Genomic DNA, 17,043 nt, shown 5'->3' with positions numbered 1-17,043 from the left:
GCATGCCCTGGAAGTTGCCGGACATGACGAGGCCGAGCACGCCCAGGTCTGTGTCCGTGACAGGCCCATCAGGAGCAGCACGAACTCTGCCATTGTAGGCGTCTTAGGCGTGCTCGTGCCTCCCTTCTTCGATCTCCTCAGTCCGCACTTCTCGCTGAACCACTTGGCCTATTTGCCTATTTCTCAAATGTTGAGGATGACGCGAAGTAGCGTTGGCATGAAAGCCTCGGTTGTGTGATATTGCATCACGTCCAAACAAAGTATTCTATAAGCTAGTTTTACGAAAACAACAACTTAAAACTGGTTTTCCTAAAAATCCTCTTAAAACTGGTTTTCCTAAAACTACTCTCAAATACTAGCTATCCAAACAACCACTAAATGTCTCTGAAGCATTTCTGTCTTCTTCTAACAATCACAGAAACAAACACAAATCCAACTATATGTAGTTTAAAACATTCAAGCCAGTTTCTGTCCAAAGAATTCTGGCAACCTGAAATCCAACTACAAAGAGTTTTGAGTGCCGACAAACTGAATGTCACCAATTATTTCACCAATGTATTCGCCATAATAATAAGCATCCAGGTCTACAAAGGAATGCAATATTAGTTTTCCTAGCATATGATCCCAAATGTTGATACATGTGCCAGAAATTGGCATGGCTCAAGAGAAGAGCTGACAAGCACACGTAAGTAGAAAAAGCAAGACAAGATGAAATTCGACTTGAAATAATACTAGGATAGTTAAGCTGAAATTCCCTGGATTAGGTATTCAAAAGCATCCTGCTACATTACATACTTGGCTAGACTAAAGCACAATAAGTTTTTGAAGAAAACATATAAACACCGCTGACCACATTAATGTGATGCGACAAACTCAGTGACAACTAGCAACTGCAGCAGCCCTTTCTTCACCTGGAGAAAAACCGAAGTGTTCATTTGTTAGTAACCCACTATGAATGAATAGAAAATCAAATAGACGCACCTATGTAACACAGTGTATGGACAAGAGGTTCGTACAAACTTATGATCAGCTCAACAACAACAAAATCAACTCAACAATATAGAAAATAGCTATATCATATGCCCCCCCCCCCCCCCACACACACACAAAGTAGAATTATATCATATTGCTTGCTATATCTCCTGAGAATACCAATGGCAACAAAGTAAAGCCATCAGTTTCTTCACACAAATTTGTTTGGTGGGGGACGTGAATGATGAGACCGATGTATCTAATAGTAAATAAATGGACTACAAATACATTGGTTTCAACTTATAGAATATGAACAAGCAAACTCATGGGAGGAGTTTCGGCATACAGTATATGGATCATTTGCATATCATTTATGATGGAACATGAGTCATTTTTACTTAGCATCACAACTATTTTAATTGTTAATTTGTCTATCTTATTAGCATGTATGAATCCCTATAGCCGAACAGGCAGTAGGTTGATGGTGCATGCTACCCACATTGGCCACAAGATATATAATATCGAAAGAAAAAATCAAATAATCCAAATTTCGCAAACTATATTCGAAAGATCTTATTACCTGTTGAACCATTTCAGCCCATTTGCACATCAAATCAGACGGTCATCCTAACATTTCAGCTCCATTTTCAGCAGTAGTAGTTGTGCCTATAAGCATAAGAAGTCAGGCAATAAATTCGGCAATAAAGTAAAATGGATAAGAGAAGGCACGTGTGAGACTGTTGCAAAGATGTTCTAATTTGATCGAAATAACTGACTTTTATAGATTTCTAATTTTTTGTGAGCAATAGATGTGTTATAAGTTACTTGAGACTAGCAATAGATAAACAAAACCACCTCTGTCATAAAATGGAAGGAATATTCATAAAAACATTATACTTGGCTATCTCATAATTGATAATATAGCCGGTAAGAAGAAAAAAAAAAGGCAAGAATACTCATGTAAACTCATTCATCGTCATGCAAAACAAAATTATGCCAAAACAACAAACTCTACCAACAAAAAGTGACACTAGGTATTATGTTTCTATTTTACATAAATGGATGCCGATACAAGAAATTGATCATTTATGTGTTATTACACATGTAACAATCACATGCAGGAGGTGTCATTAACAAATGACAAAATCACTATTGCAGAAAGCATGTATTGAATGGAAGTTGATTTGATGGGGTTAAGATTAATAGCAAGATCAAAACAGATAATAACTGATAAAAAGATATAGCTAGCTCTGAGGTTTCAAACACGTGACAACGAAGTTACTTATTTTACATTTGATTTGGTATTTTCGAGGATAGAAGGCAATTGTATCCAAAAGATAATAGATACTAAACAAATATGGCTATAAGTTGGTCCATCTAATCAGAGGGACAATTACTAAGTTTTATTACCGGAATTTACTTACTAAATGCAAGTTGTAAGTGAACATTCAAGAATAGCAATAAGTATATGTGAGCGATCGTATCCAAAGCATAATTAGATTCAGTTACTCCTAAAATATGAAGACCAAGGATGAGCACTCACTTGGTGGATAGAAACTTGTGAAAGGATAACAGTAACTAGCAGAACCGATCCCCTTGAGTTTCTTGGATTGCATTGACTTGAGTTGAACCATATAGACATTGCCGTCGATATATAAAAACATTGCATTGTTGTCCTCATCGTGACCAACAAATTTTCCATGCAGTTCCCTCCTTTTCCTAATCTTAGGAGGGAGCTCAAGAATGTTACGCAACGCAACCGTCTTCTGCCTCAACCAGATGGCAACACCCTTACAGTCCACCTTTCTTTTCCAGATTTGAAGGTTATGGCAAGACAACACGATGAGACCAACAACACCATCCTCTGCCTGGAAAATCTGAAAGTGGTCGATCAACCTATTATTCATACAGCGAGGCCCTCTAATCACCTTAAGGTTCTGACTGTCCAAATCAAATTGAAGTATGTTGTCTCGCCCATAGGTAGACGGCCAGTAAAGAACATTACCAACAAGGGTGCTAGGACTAGGAGACATATCAAAAATAGTATTTGTAGCCTCTGTTGAGACCATATCGCCCCAGATGCCGGTCTCCGAGCAGTAAACACAAGCGATGGGTCGATGATCTAGTTCGGACACCAATACCACCTTGAAAGGGCACGAGTGGCAGCTGCCATGCACATGGCCCTGGCCGCCAGCAGCATAGAGCACCGCCCCGTTGAGGCAGGGGTAGCGTTCGTTGAACTTGGGCGGAATAGAAACCCGGTGCTGCTTGCCGGTGATAGGATCGCACACAACGACCTCATCTCGCACCCAGTCTTTGACGAGGACGCGGCCGTGGCGGCAACCGAGCACTTTGGTATGCCGGGGGTTGCTGTACCGTCCAAGGGAGAGGCGCTCCGGCGGGATGCGGTCTGGAGGGTCCAGGACGGAGCGGAACCTGATCTCGTGGCCGAGCTCGAAGACTCCAAGGAGAGGTGGCTTCCCGTGGTGGGCGCGGAAGCGGGCGACGAACTTGGGGTCGGTGGCGAGGCGTCCCCACTGCTTGCGTACGGCGGATGCGCGGGGAAGGGAGGAGGGCTCCCGCGGGAGGCGGAGGAGGATCTCCATCAGCAGATCTTCGTCTTCGAGCGGAGACCGAGGCGCCGCCGGCGAGGTGCCGCGGCGGCGGCGGTGGCGGCTGGTCATTTCGGCGCGGTCGCTCTCACAGCTGCAGATTTGGTTGGGCGTTGGGGATCGGGAGTCTGAGCAGAAGACGTACTAGGGTTGTCCCCTCGCAAGTTCAAATTGTCATGATGCGTCTCCTTTTTGCTGGGCCGTCCAAACTTTACTGGGCTGCTAACCTTTCTTTCTTTGTTTGCTGACGACAGTTTACTAATGTTTAAAGCGAATGAAGAAGCAGCAACAATTATCAAAGAAACGGTGCAACAATATTGTGATGCGTCCGCCGTCCGGTCAGAAAGTTAACTTGGCAAAGTCATCTATTTTCTTCGGTAAAGGTTGTCCTGAGTATAGAAGAAACGCTATAAAATTAATACTTACTGTTCCCAATGAATCTTTGAATGAACGGTATCTGGGATTACCGTCAGATGTGGGCAGTAGTAAGAATGGATGCTTCAAGTACATAAAAGATAGACTGTGGTCTAAGGTACAGGGGTGATTGAGCGATGCATGGCATCATCAGGGAAGGAAATTTTGATCAAGTCCGTGGCTCAGGCTATTCCAACCTTCTCAATGTCATGTTTCCTTCTTCCCCGAGGGTTATGCAATCAAGTGAATACAATGCTTAGAAAAAAAAATTGGGGCAGTAAAGAGGGCAAGAGGAAGACTGCATGGGTATCATGGGAGGAACTCACCATGCCTAAGTACATGGGGGGGCTCGGCTTTAGGGATACACAAATGTTCAATTTAGCCATGTTGGCAAAGCAAGGATGGCGGATGTTACAAGACCCATGCTCACTCAGTGCTAGAATACTTAAAGAAAAATATTTCCCTATGGTTGATCTATTGAATGCAGAGTTGGGAAAGCAGCCTTCACAAATTTGGCGGGCAGTGCATGCAGGGTTGGATGTTCTCAAGCAGGGACTAATCCGGCGTATTGGTGATGGGGAATCCACCCTGGTATGGAACCATAATTGGATTCCAAGAGATAATCTGCTTCGAGCCCTGCACCCAATATCCGATGACCCCCCAGTGTTTGTTTCAGAATTGATCGACGGTCCATCGCGAACATGGAATCGAGCTGCTGTTTTTCGGCATATGAACCGGGTTGATGCAGATTATGTTCTTAACATTCCGCTGAGCACGTCATCGACATGTGACCAGTGGGCTTGGCAGTATGAAAAATCTGGGGTATTTTCGGTTCGATCAGCTTACCGCATGCTTGTGGACACAACAAAGAGAAGATAAGATTGGTTGGAGAATCGAGAAAGTAATTCTAATACTAGAGCAACTCAAAAACAGTGGCAGAAGCTCTGGAAAGCCAATGTTCCAGGCCATATCAGAAACTTTGCTTGGAGACTTGCCAAGAATTCTATTCCTACAGGTGAAACATTGAAGCACCGACATATATCAGATGATGATACATGTTTTCTATGCAACTCAGCCCGGGATTCATGGCGACATGCTTTACTAGATTGTCGTATGTCCAAGTGTGTTTGGGCCCTGCTAGATGAGGCCCTAGTGGAACATATGATAGCATCTGAACATGAAGATGCAAGGCTATGGCTCGCAGTGATGCAAGATTCAGTCAGCGAACAAGAATTCAGAACGATCCTAGTGACACTTTGGGCCATTTGGTGGGCGAGGAGAAAAGCAAAATATGAGGAGATCTTTCAGAGTCCACTGTCGACTTTCAACTTTGTTCGGAACTACATCGCTGAATTGGACTTAGTGCCGGCAAAGCAAAAGACTAAGCCTATCAGAGACAGAGTATCTCAGACAGTACAGAAGAGATGGCTGAAGGGACCTATGGGAGTGGCAAAGTTTAACGTCGATGCTGCTGTCTCAAAAAATTCAAACTTCGGAGTGAGCGCGGCCATTTGCCGCGACGACCATGGTAAGTATCTTGGAGCGTCAGTATTGGTGTTTGAGGGGCTCGTTGACCCTGAGAGCTTGGAAGCACACGCATGCTGTGAGGCCTTTTCCTTGGCGGAGGATCTTCACTTAACTCGGCTCAGAATTGCTGCAGACTGTTTAGCTACTGTCCGTCACCTGAAGAGTAAGTTTATGGGAGTTTCGTCCACCATCATTGGAGAAATTGAGAAGAGAATGCTGAACTTTGTAGAAGCAGAAGTAATCCATGAGGCAAGAGAAGCGAACTCTGAAGCTCACGATCTTGCTAGGGCCTCGGTCTCTTTGCCTGCTGGTCGTTATCTTTGGTTGTCCACCACGCCAGATGTCTTAGATGTACCAGATGTTATTGATTCCTGATTAATAAAGTGGTGGTAACCCCTCAAAAAAAAATCTGATGTTCATACAATCCATTCACATCGTAAATTTCTCATCGCCAATCTAGGGGTAATACTCATAATACATATTGCCTCAAAAAAAAAACTGCAGTAACACTTAGCTCAAAAAAAATCTAGGGGTAAGATTCCGTAAACCGGGCCATCCGGCAAAATAACCGCCGGTTTACGGGGTGGAGGCGATTTTTCCGTCTCCAATAGGTCCCGTATATTAAACCATCCTCATTTTTTTTGGATCCAGCATATTCCGGGCCATTTCCGCTATATATATTGGAATGGGACAATTTCAACATGGACCTGAAAAACAAGAAACGGTTGATGAAGTATAATCCTAGTTGCTAGTTTCAGCTTTTCTCTAAGTTGCCTTAGCTGAATAAGTGGCCGGTAGCGTGTGTATGTCCACGTCCGGTTCAGTCTTTTTCTTCAGTTAGTTTAGTTAGCGCCGGCAAGACCGCTTTCATGGGATGGCGTGGAACTTCAGCGGGTTTGGCGGCGGCGTAGTGGCTCGCGCAAGCTTAGCATCGTGGGATGGCACGATCAGTAGGCTGGGTGTGTGTGGGGGCGTGATCTCCTTTGTATTCGGCAACTCGTTTGAGCTCTGCATAAATAACAGAAAGACCAGAAAGGCTGCAGTCAGTTGGGCAGCGCAAAACTCTCTGTCAGACTTGTTCTTCCTCCTCCTCCCGATCCATTATTTCTCCTCCCTTCTCTCGCGTTCGGTTGGCCAGTGTTTGCAACAAGTGGTATCAGAGCCTCGGTGGTGTTCGATCCATCCTAGGCGCCGGCGGTGTCTGATCCGTCGGAGCGATGGCCGGCAACGATGACGAGAAGGCGAAGCAGAAGAAACAGGAAGAAGAGGCCGTGGCGGAGCCGTCGGCGCTTCGCAAATCCCTGGCCCGTCTCTCCACCGAGGAGGGGTCGGGGGTGCGCGTTGTCGAGCGAATCGTGCACGGCGGCGCCGTCGGCACACCTCCGATGATGCTCACGTGCACCAATTACTCTGATTGGGCCATGATCACTAAGCTGCAGTTGCAGGCCTATGAGTTGTGGCGCGTGGTGGAGACAGGCCAAGGCACGGACCGAGACGATCGGCGCGCCATGATCGCCCTTCTAAAGGGGGTGCCACCGGAGCTGATGCGGATCCTGGGCGCCAAGGCCACTGCCAAGGACGCATGGGACACTCTGAAGACCATGCGGGTCGGCGTCGAGCGCATGCGCGAGGCCAAGGCGCAGACTCGTCGCTCGGAGTACGAGTCACTCCGGTACAAGGACGGCGAGGGAATCGAGTCGTATGTGATGCGACTCAGGACGATCGTCAACGAGCTGCAGGCGCTCGGTGATCCCGTGGACGAGCACAAGGCCGTCCTCAAGGTGCTCTGCACCGTGCCGCGCCCGTACCGCGAGATGGCCGTGGCGATCGAGTCGCTCGTCGACACCAAGCAGCTCTCCCTCGAGGAACTCTGCGGCCGGCTCCTTGTTGTTGAGGAGCGTGAGCGTGAGGAAACCCCTGCCCCCGGCGCGCAGCTGCTGTACACCATCGACCAGTGGCGTGCGCACGAGAAGCTGCTGGAGCACGGCGCCGTGTCCTCATGCTCTGGAGCAAGGCGTGGGCGCGGGAATGGCAAGCCCAAGAACCTCCAAGGCGGGGGCGCCCGTGGCCAGAGCGGTGGCCGCGGCAATGGTGGTCCGGTGACGCCCAAGCGAAAGGGAAACTGCCGCAACTGCGGCATCCCAGGTCACTGGGCCAAAGAATGCCGCAAGAAGGAGAGGGACCAGCGGGAGCAGCCGGACCAATAGGCAAACATCGCCCAGGTCGATGTTGAACAACCGGGCTTGCTGCTAGCCACCTGCGCGAGAGCGCGAACGGCGGTGCACGCGAACCAGGCACGGAGATCTTCCTCAACGAAGCACGGGTCGTGCCCGTGGCGACGGACGACGACCGGTGGTATCTCGACACCGGCGCCAGCAACCATATGACAGGGCGCCGCGACATGCTCTCGGAGCTCGACGAGACGGTACGGGGTACTGTTCGTTTTGGTGACGGCTCAGTTGTGCAGATTTGTGGGCGCGGCGTCGTGCTCTTCACGTGCCGCAACGGTGAACATCGCGCGCTCGCCGACGTCTACTACATCCCGCAACTACGCACAAGCATCGTCAACATCGGCCAGCTCGATGAGCACGGCTGCAAAGCCGTGATCGAGGAGGGAGAACTCTGTCTGTATGACAGGCGGAGGCTGCTGCTTGCGCGGGTGCGGCGGACTAGCAACCGGCTGTACGCCATGGCTCTGAACTTGGCCGTACCCGTGTGCCTCCTCGCCGGAGTTCAGGACGACGCATGAAGGTGGCATGCAAGGTTCGGGCACCTGCACTTCCGCGCGCTGCATGATCTCGGTGCAAAGGGCATGGTGCGCGGCATGCCAGCGATCGCGCACCTCGACCAGTTCTGCGAAGGGTGCACCATTGGGAAGATGCATCGCACTCCCTTCCCGCGCACATCGTCGTACCGCGCGGAGAGCGCGCTCGAGCTCGTGCATGGCGACCTGTGTGGTCTGATCACTCCGGCGACGGCCAGCGGTAACAAGTACTGTCTGTTGATAGTTGACGATTTCAGCAGATACATGTGGCTTGAGGTACTGAAAAGCAAGGATGAGGCATTTCGTTACTTCAAGAAGATCAAGGCACACGCGGAGATGCAAGGAAATGTCAAGCTCCGGGCGTTCCACACAGACAGAGGTGGCGAGTTCACCTCGAACGAATTCGCTGCCTACTGTGAGGAACTGGGGATCCAGAGGAACACGACGACGCCGTACTCTCCTCAACAAAATGGGGTGGTTGAACGGAGGAACCAGACTGTTGTGGAGATGGCGCGCAGTCTCATGAAGGCCATGGGCGTGCCGTGCGCGTTCTGGGGCGAGGCCATGCGCACCACCGTCCACATCCTCAACCGGTCGCCGACCAGAAGCCTGCAGGGCATCACGCCATACGAGGCGTGGCGCAAGAAGAAGCCAGCGGTGGACTACTTCCGCACCTTTGGCTGTGTCTCCCATGTCAAGCTCGTCGGACCGGGGGTGACCAAGTTGGCGGACAGATCGCGCCCTGGCATCTTCCTGGGGTACGAGCCCGGGACGAAGGGCTATCGGGTGTATGACCCGATTGGCAAGCGTCTGTACATCACACGCAATGTGCGTTTCGAGGAGGACCGGCGCTGGGACTGGAGCAAGGACACCGGCGACTCTGTGCACGCCCGCGAGTTCACTGTTGTGTACTCCGACGCAGGTGCGCCCGTAACCACGACCTACTCCGTGACGCCCGAGGTGGTGGGATCACCGCGAGTGCCTGCAACGGCAACTGCTCCAAGCTCACCAGTTCCATCGCAATCCCCTCGGACGCCCGTGTCCGGCGAGTCGAGCGTGGGCGCGTCGAGTGCGTCGAGCGCACCAGCTTCAAGTGCCAGTCCATCTACGCCAACACAGAAGTTCTATGACCCCGAAGATGGGTGGGTGACTCCGCCCACCGGAGAGTCATTCGATGCCGAGGGGGTGCCCATCCACTTCAAGTTGATGGAGTACGTGATCGATCACGCTCCAGAGTGCATGCTGGAGTACAGTGGGCTCTGTCTCTATCTGCTGCAGAAGAGCCTGTGTCCGTTGACGATGCTCTGGAGGAGCCGGCATGGCGGGATGCGATGGAGGCGGAGATGGAGTCAATCCGCGCCAACAACACCTGGGAGCTTGCCACGCTCCCGTTGGGACACCGTGCGATCGGCCTGAAGTGGGTGTACAAAGTGAAGCGAGACCCGGCCGGCAACATCATCAAGCACAAAGCGCGGCTGGTGGCAAAGGGCTATGCACAAAAACAAGGGGTCGATTTCGATGAGGTCTTCGCACCTGTTGCCCGGCTGGAGACAGTGCGCGTCCTGCTCGCCATGGCCGCGCACCGGAGCTGGAGAGTGCACCACATGGATGTGCGCTCGGCCTTCCTCAACGGTGAACTGGAGGAGGAAGTGTATGTGCACCAGCCAGCAGGTTTTGTCGACAACAATGAAGTTCACAAAGTGCTCAAGCTGCGGAAGGCGCTGTACGGGCTCAGGCAGGCGCCACGAGCATGGAACGCCAAGCTGGACCTCACACTGCAATCACTTGGGTTTGCAAGGTGCCAGTTGGATCATGCCCTGTACAGGCGCGGAGACGACTCAGAATTTCTGCTGGTAGGGGTGTATGTCGACGATCTGATTATCACGGGCACTTCTGCTGACGCCATTGAGGGGTTTAAGACCCAGATGCAGGAACTTTTCCAAATGATAGACCTTGGGTTGCTCAGTTACTATCTTGGCATTGAAGTGAAGCAAGAGCGTGGCATGATCACTGTCTGTCAGTCCGGATATGCAGCCAAGATCTTGGAAGATGCTGGAATGAGTGACTGCAACCCGAGCTTGACACCCATGGAGCATCGCCTGAAAGTTGTCAAGAACACTAGAGAGGAAGTGGATGCAACCAGGTATCGCAGTATCATTGGGAGTCTGAGATATCTGGTGAATACTCGCCCAGATATTGCATATGCTGTAGGTGTGGCCAGCAGGTTCATGGAAGCACCAGGAAAGCAGCACTGGGCGATCATCAGACAGATTCTGAGGTATGTTCGAGGCACTCTGAACTACGGATGCACTTACAAGGCAGGAGAAGTGAATGTTCTGATAGGGTTCAGCGACAGCGACACGCCGGTGATCTGACAGACAGGAAGAGCACGACAGGTCTGGTGTTTTTCGTGGGGCCTAGTGTCATCACTTGGAGCTTACAGAAACAGAAGATCGTGGCTTTATCTTCCTGCGAGGCCGAGTATATTGCAGCAGCCACTGCAGCAACACATGATGTTTGGCTCAGAGGACTAGTTTCAGAGATGCTTGGAACAGAGAAGCAGAAAGTGCAGCTCAAGATCGATAACAAGTCAGCGATAGAGCTGAGCAAAAATCCAGTGCACCATGAGAGGAGTAAACACATTGATCTGAGGTATCACTACATTAGATAGTGTGTTGAAGAAAGAAAAGTGGAGGTTGAGCATGTCCGGACAGAAGATCAGTTGGCTGATATACTGAAAAAGTTGCTTGGGCGTGCAAAATTCACAGAGCTCCGGTGCAGACTTGGGATCATTCAGGTCAAGTGAGAGCAACATGATTAGGGGGTGATTTGAAGTATAATCCTAGTTGCTAGTTTCAGTTTCTCTCTAAGTTGCCTTAGCTGAATAAGTGGTCGGTAGCGTGTGTATGTCCACGTCCGGTTCAGTCTTTTTCTTCAGTTAGTTCAGTTAGCGCCGGCAAGACCGCTTCCATGGGACGGCGTGGAACTTCAGCGGGTTTGACGGCGGCGTAGTGGCTCGCGCAAGCTTAGCATCGTGGGATGGCACGATCAGTAGGCTGGGTGTGTGTGGGTGTGATCTCCTTTGTATTCGGCAACTCGTTTAAGCTCTGCATAAATAACAGAAAGACCAGAAAAGCTGCAGTCAGTTGGGCAGCGCAAAACTCTGTCAGACTTGTTCTTCCTCCTCCTCCCGATCCATTCTTTCTCCTCCCTCCTCTCGCGTTCGGTTGGCCAGTTTTTGCAACAACAGTTGATGGGAGAGAACTTTCAGCTTCGGCCACGGTCTTCTCCATGCACAACCTTGTCGGAACACCTCAACGCCGGCGACCACTGGACCCTAGCTGCGGCCCTACAAGCTGTCGCGGCCCCGCAAGCTACGGTTGCGCGAGCTAGTTGCTGCTGCCGCCGCTATAGGTAGCTGCAGCTGTTGTGGCGTGCGGTAGCTAGCCGCTGCCGCCACCGCCGCCGCAAGATCGATGAGAATGGCGTCTTGCTGTGAGCTCCAGCGCCGGCCCTCTATCCATCCTGACGAGATCCTCGGGGTGGAAGCGGCCGAGACGTTTTGCGGTATCCTATAAACCGATTTTTGAGGGACGGGATATATCAGATCTGCTAGAGATGCTCTAATACTGGCATCATTAATTTGACTGCTAAGGTGGGACTGATAACAAAAGTGTCAATCAGGATTTCATGAACAGTTCAGTGAGGAGGAAAGTGCCGCAGGAAATACTCAAGCGGATGGACATAAATCATTGGAACAGCTGAACAAGGTATCCAACAGATTACTGTATTTTTAACTACCATTCAAACCACAGTTCGGTCTGCTTAGAGCAATTTTCTGACATTCACTTAGTTCAGACCAAATAGCATTTTTGCATTCACTAGTTGTTTCCGGTGGCGCACGGTAATTTCCTGCTATTAATCGCAAAACAAACATAGAACTCTGCATGATACTGTATATACGTGGGCATGAAGTATGTAACTCTACATGATACTGAAGCGAACAAGTGTGTGTGTTGAACTAGTGGGGGCTCTGCTGCTTCTACCATTCTTTGGTCCCGATGCATAGTATATATTGAGTAATATGAAAATCGGACATGCTATGATGGTGCTAGTGCTAGGATCATTTTGTTGGAAACATGCTTTTTCAGCTATCAAATTTTGGGAACTCATTGTGTCCTTGAAAAATAAATCTCATTGGAACAAACTATAAATCTGATTATATTTGACTTATACTACATCCTAAAAGGCTATCCATAAGGTAACATTCCATGACTAGAATTAACTCGGCATGAAGGACAATTGCTCAAATTTCTGGCCATACATGCGCTGGTACAACTATTTGGCACCTTTGACTCGCTTCGACACGGCGCCATGACGTTCGCAGTGCAGCATGATTGGGTTAATCATGATAGGCCAAATAAGTGAGTGGGCACATATAAGTGATACTCTACTTAGTATCAGGGGCGTACCCATGTTGAGCCACCCGGGTGCACAGGACACCGGGTGCAGGAATTTTTCTTTGTAAATTTAATGCAAACTATAGTGAAGGACACCCCATTCTTAGATGAATATTGTGAGTGATTATATGATGGGACACCGGATCATTTTCTCTCTAGGTCCGCCCCTGCTTAGTATGTAACAAGAGTTTGGCGGCGTCAGTGGTTCACAAGATTACACCTATCATGACTGGTCCGAAGAGAAGGAGCAGTGGTAATTGAGTTCTTTATCCTTCCCAAACCTAGTGGTATATATGTATGCCCCCAATTGGCGGCCAGCTTGCCCCTGCGGCATAGTGCCATGCACGGTGTTCTCTCTATGTAAACTATAGAGATGTGTTCTCGTGAGAGCTTATTTATATACCATTCCAGCTTAGGATGGACCACATTTACATGCACCTTTACTATCAAGATGGACATTTGTGTCTACCATCAAATTTACAGAGATGTTGAGTAAAGTGGTTTCGTCCTTCTCAACCACGCTATGTATTATGCATTTGTCTCAAGTACATAAGGGTTTGACATAAATTGAGAATAATGCATGAACCTGCGTTATGGGGGTGGTGCGTCAGAGACTCAAGAAAACAGCAAGTAACAGACAGGTTCGCATATCCACATACACAATATGTGAGTTGTTACATGTTCAGGCATTTTTGCATAGTGGCCCAAGGAACCAATTTTGCAGAAACCAGAATTATTCGTCCGCTGCAAAGCCCATGCGCAAATAAATATAACATCTCTGTGTTTCCCTCTCCACTGGTTGTAACATGAGGTAGGAGCAACTCTATTGCTGAGGAGACCACGACCTACTAGTGTAGCCTTTCCCTTCCTATCTTTCTTGTCACAGAAGTAGCAGATTGCCAAAATGATATTGAACTGATGGAACATGGAATTATGCCAACCGTAGTTCTTCAAATCCACCATGGGTCCGTCAAATTACATGGGTTAATAGTTAGAGTTTCTTGAGAGAAGTCATAACTAAATTCGTAATACTTTCATGCAAATACTAATCATCTCTAGCTAAATAATACACCAAAGCTTCTCCAGAAAGCTTATTTATGTACCTTCAAAGCTTCAGATCGGAGCATTTCATGTGTTTTCCTTCAATGTTATATTGCCGGTTGCTGTCACAAGTCGAATAGATCAACTACACCAAGAATCCTCCTTTACCACCAACCAGATTACATTTAGTTATTAAGACAGTAGACATTACTAAGATTTAAAGTGAAAGTGAGTGCAAGCTTCCCCCAATGGCATTCCGATATTTTCATACAAAAAATCAACCACTTTTGCTTCGGTAGACCCCCTCCCCTAATACAAGGATGGCTGAGATTGGCCGATACGCCTTCATAACAAAGGGCATGACGATCATTTTTTGAAAAAGTGCCCGCCCGCACGCCCGCGGGCCCGAGGTGTGTATGTATACGAATACGCGGTGGGTTTTTTAAGTGGGATACGCGCCTGCCCGCATGCAGATGTGGCTGTTGAACGCGGCCGGAAACAACGCGTGTGCCCTCCTGTTATGCCGTGCATGCCATCACGCACCGCCGCCCGCATTCAATGCCCCTGCAGCCGGCTCCTTGGGCTGCCGCATTCGCCTGAGCTGTCGGCTGCCACTTGATCTCGTGTCCCGCACCGCGTGACCGCAGCCGGCAGCCGCAGACTTGCCCCCTGTCGCATGCCGCCCATGCCGCCTCCTCGCCTGCCGCGCGCCGAGACGTCCCATCGCCTGTCGCGCCCGGAGCCTCGCCTGCTGCACTTTAATTGCCTGGCGCCTCGCTTGCCCCGCCCCGCCCCGCCCCGCCCGCTATAAAAGCGGCCCCACCCGATGTCTATGCTCACACCGCATGTCCTTCTCTCCTCTCTCTCTCCCTTGCCCATATCTCTCCCCGCGGCGATCTCTCCTCCGCCGCCCGCGCCACCATGTCGTCGAGCGAGTCCGAGAGCGAAGGCGTGGCACCGGGGGCGTCTGGCCGTCGAGCCTTACATTAGGGCAGACGAAGGACCTCGTCCGGTATAGCCTCTACATGGCGCCGTCGGCAAAGGTGCCGCGGCCGTGGAGGATCTCCGCCAACGGCTACCCCACGCAGAGCCCTCCGGCGACCAAAGAGGAGCTCCGCGCACCCCGTGGGCGCTACAAGAAGAAGAACCGCCGCCGTTTTTGGCACGGCAAGCGGTTCGACGATGTGATCCACGCCTTCAAACGCGCCGCCCAAGGGATCCCCATCGACGACACCGGTGGAGCCGGCCCCTCCCGCTCGCGCGGGCGCGCCCCTGTCCCCGCCCACGCCCCACCAGCCCCGGTGGATGTTCCAATCCCGCCGGAGCAGGCGGTGCTCCCGCAGGATGGCGACCCAGAGCACACACCTGGGCTTCCGGCGGCCCTGGGCCGATCAGCGGAAGAGGCTACCGCGGTGGCAGCGCCGGAGCCCCAGGAGGAGGCGGCGGCCTTGGCGGCTATTGAGGCGGTAGTTGCGGCGGAGCAGAGGAGGAAGACTGGGAAGATGACGAGGTCCTTGCCGGCGCCGACAGCAACGACCGCGGCGACAATGGTGGTGACGGTGGCTACGGCGGCATGGTGGAGGTCATCGACCTCGCCATGGAGAGCGATCAGGAGTAGTTTGGTTAGGTTGTTTTTATGTTAAAATTTAAATTCCGTTCAAGTTTATGTAAAATATCCTAAAATATGAATGTAATTGCAATGTTTGAATCAAAATGAAAATTAATTAAAATTTGTGCGAAACGGCATTAAATCAATGTCGTGCGGTAATCTAAAAAAAAACATGCCCCGCCTCTGATGCATACAATTGCAGGAGGGTCGTGGATATGCCTACCACGATGAAAGAACTTTTTGTAATATAGATTTTTCTTATCTATGTTTTCATTTTTAAGATTTGTACAAATTTTAATATGCAATAAAAGAAACAAAAATTTGCACTGTGTTCACAATCTCGAAACAATCAGCTTCCACCTTTAGCGGCATATATTGCACCACTGTAATGAGAGTGAAATAACATTTAGTTGAGACCAAATAACATTTTCCTCCCTCCCTAGTCTGGTACTATCTTGCAGTGTGCAACAGTTAACCCATTAATTTCCTGATATTCATCTCAAGGCAAATGGAGCAAAAAAAAAAAGAGGGAGAACGGGTGGATCATGATCACATTGTATCGACGGAGATGTCATGCTTTTCAAACCAAAGCTGAGAAGCACACTCAACACACACCTTTTGGTGATACTTGGGGCCGAAATTGTCATGGCCTGAGAGATAGGAGCTCCCAAGCGCAAGCACGTACATAAGCAACAGATAATAAAAACCAACTTGCATTAATACTAAGGTACATATTGCTACATTGGAAACATAGCTAGACCAAGGCATATGCATTCAGTAAGTTTCTTCAGATAACAGTTTTTTCAACGCTGCCGACCACACTGATGCGCGACAAACTCAGGGAGAACAAAAAATTGCAGCAGCCCTTTCTTCATATGGAGAACATAAAAGCATTAACCTGCCAGTGACCCAATACAGATAAAGATAATATCTAACAGAAGCACCCGTGTACAAACTTGTGATCACTTTATCATTATAAAATTATCACTTCTGCAAGTAACCTGGTGGAAAGAAACTTGTGAATGGGTAACAATAATTTGGAGAACGGGTCACATTTAGTTGCCTGGTTTGCATTGACTTGGGTTGAACAATATAGACACTGTCGTGGATACCTAAAAAGATTACATCGGTATCCTCATCATACCCCACCAATCGAGGACATTCCCTCTTCCTCTCAGTTTGAGGAGGGATGTTCAGAAGGATACGCAATGGAACGAGCTTGCATGATAACCATATGGCAACGCCTCGGCAGTTTACCATTCTCTGCCATAGTCGGAGGGTATGGTAAGACAACACGGCAATACCAATGGCGCCATCCTCTGCCTGGATGATCTGGAAGTTGTCGAAATCATTCATCCCTGGAGGCCCCTTTAACACTGTAAGGCTTTGTGTGTCCAAATCAAACTCAAGTATGTTACCTTCCCAATTGTATGAAGGCCAGTAAAGGACATTACCAACAAGGGTGCTAGGACCAAAATAAGAACACTTATTACGTGAAACCTTTGTAGAGATGAGACCGCTCCATGTGTCAGTCTCTGAGGAATAAACATGGGCGATGGGTAATCCATAAACATCTCTGTATTCTATGTACATAGACACCAAGACCATCTTAAAGGGGCTTGAATAGCATGCGCCGTGCACGTG

The 17,043-nt window shown here is 49.3% G+C and overlaps 1 protein-coding gene across 1 annotated transcript; it reads right to left on the bottom strand.

Moving 5' to 3' along the window:
- Positions 1 to 543: 543 nt before the first annotated feature.
- LOC123057525 (uncharacterized) lies at positions 544 to 3,709 on the bottom strand. The gene is made up of 3 exons (XM_044480476.1): positions 2,516 to 3,709; positions 1,553 to 1,638; positions 544 to 911 (listed from the first exon to the last, which is right to left on the bottom strand). Exons 1-2 carry the CDS (start codon positions 3,654 to 3,656, stop codon positions 1,595 to 1,597), a joined length of 1,185 nt encoding a protein of 394 aa, XP_044336411.1. The 5' UTR covers positions 3,657 to 3,709; the 3' UTR covers positions 544 to 911; positions 1,553 to 1,594.
- Positions 3,710 to 17,043: the final 13,334 nt, after the last annotated feature.

Source organism: Triticum aestivum, chromosome 3A (genome assembly GCF_018294505.1).
Source record: "Triticum aestivum cultivar Chinese Spring chromosome 3A, IWGSC CS RefSeq v2.1, whole genome shotgun sequence".
In the NCBI taxonomy this organism is placed as follows: Eukaryota; Viridiplantae; Streptophyta; class Magnoliopsida; order Poales; family Poaceae; genus Triticum; species Triticum aestivum.
Note: the sequence above shows the minus strand (reverse complement) of the source record. Positions and strands in the feature narration are given on the sequence as shown.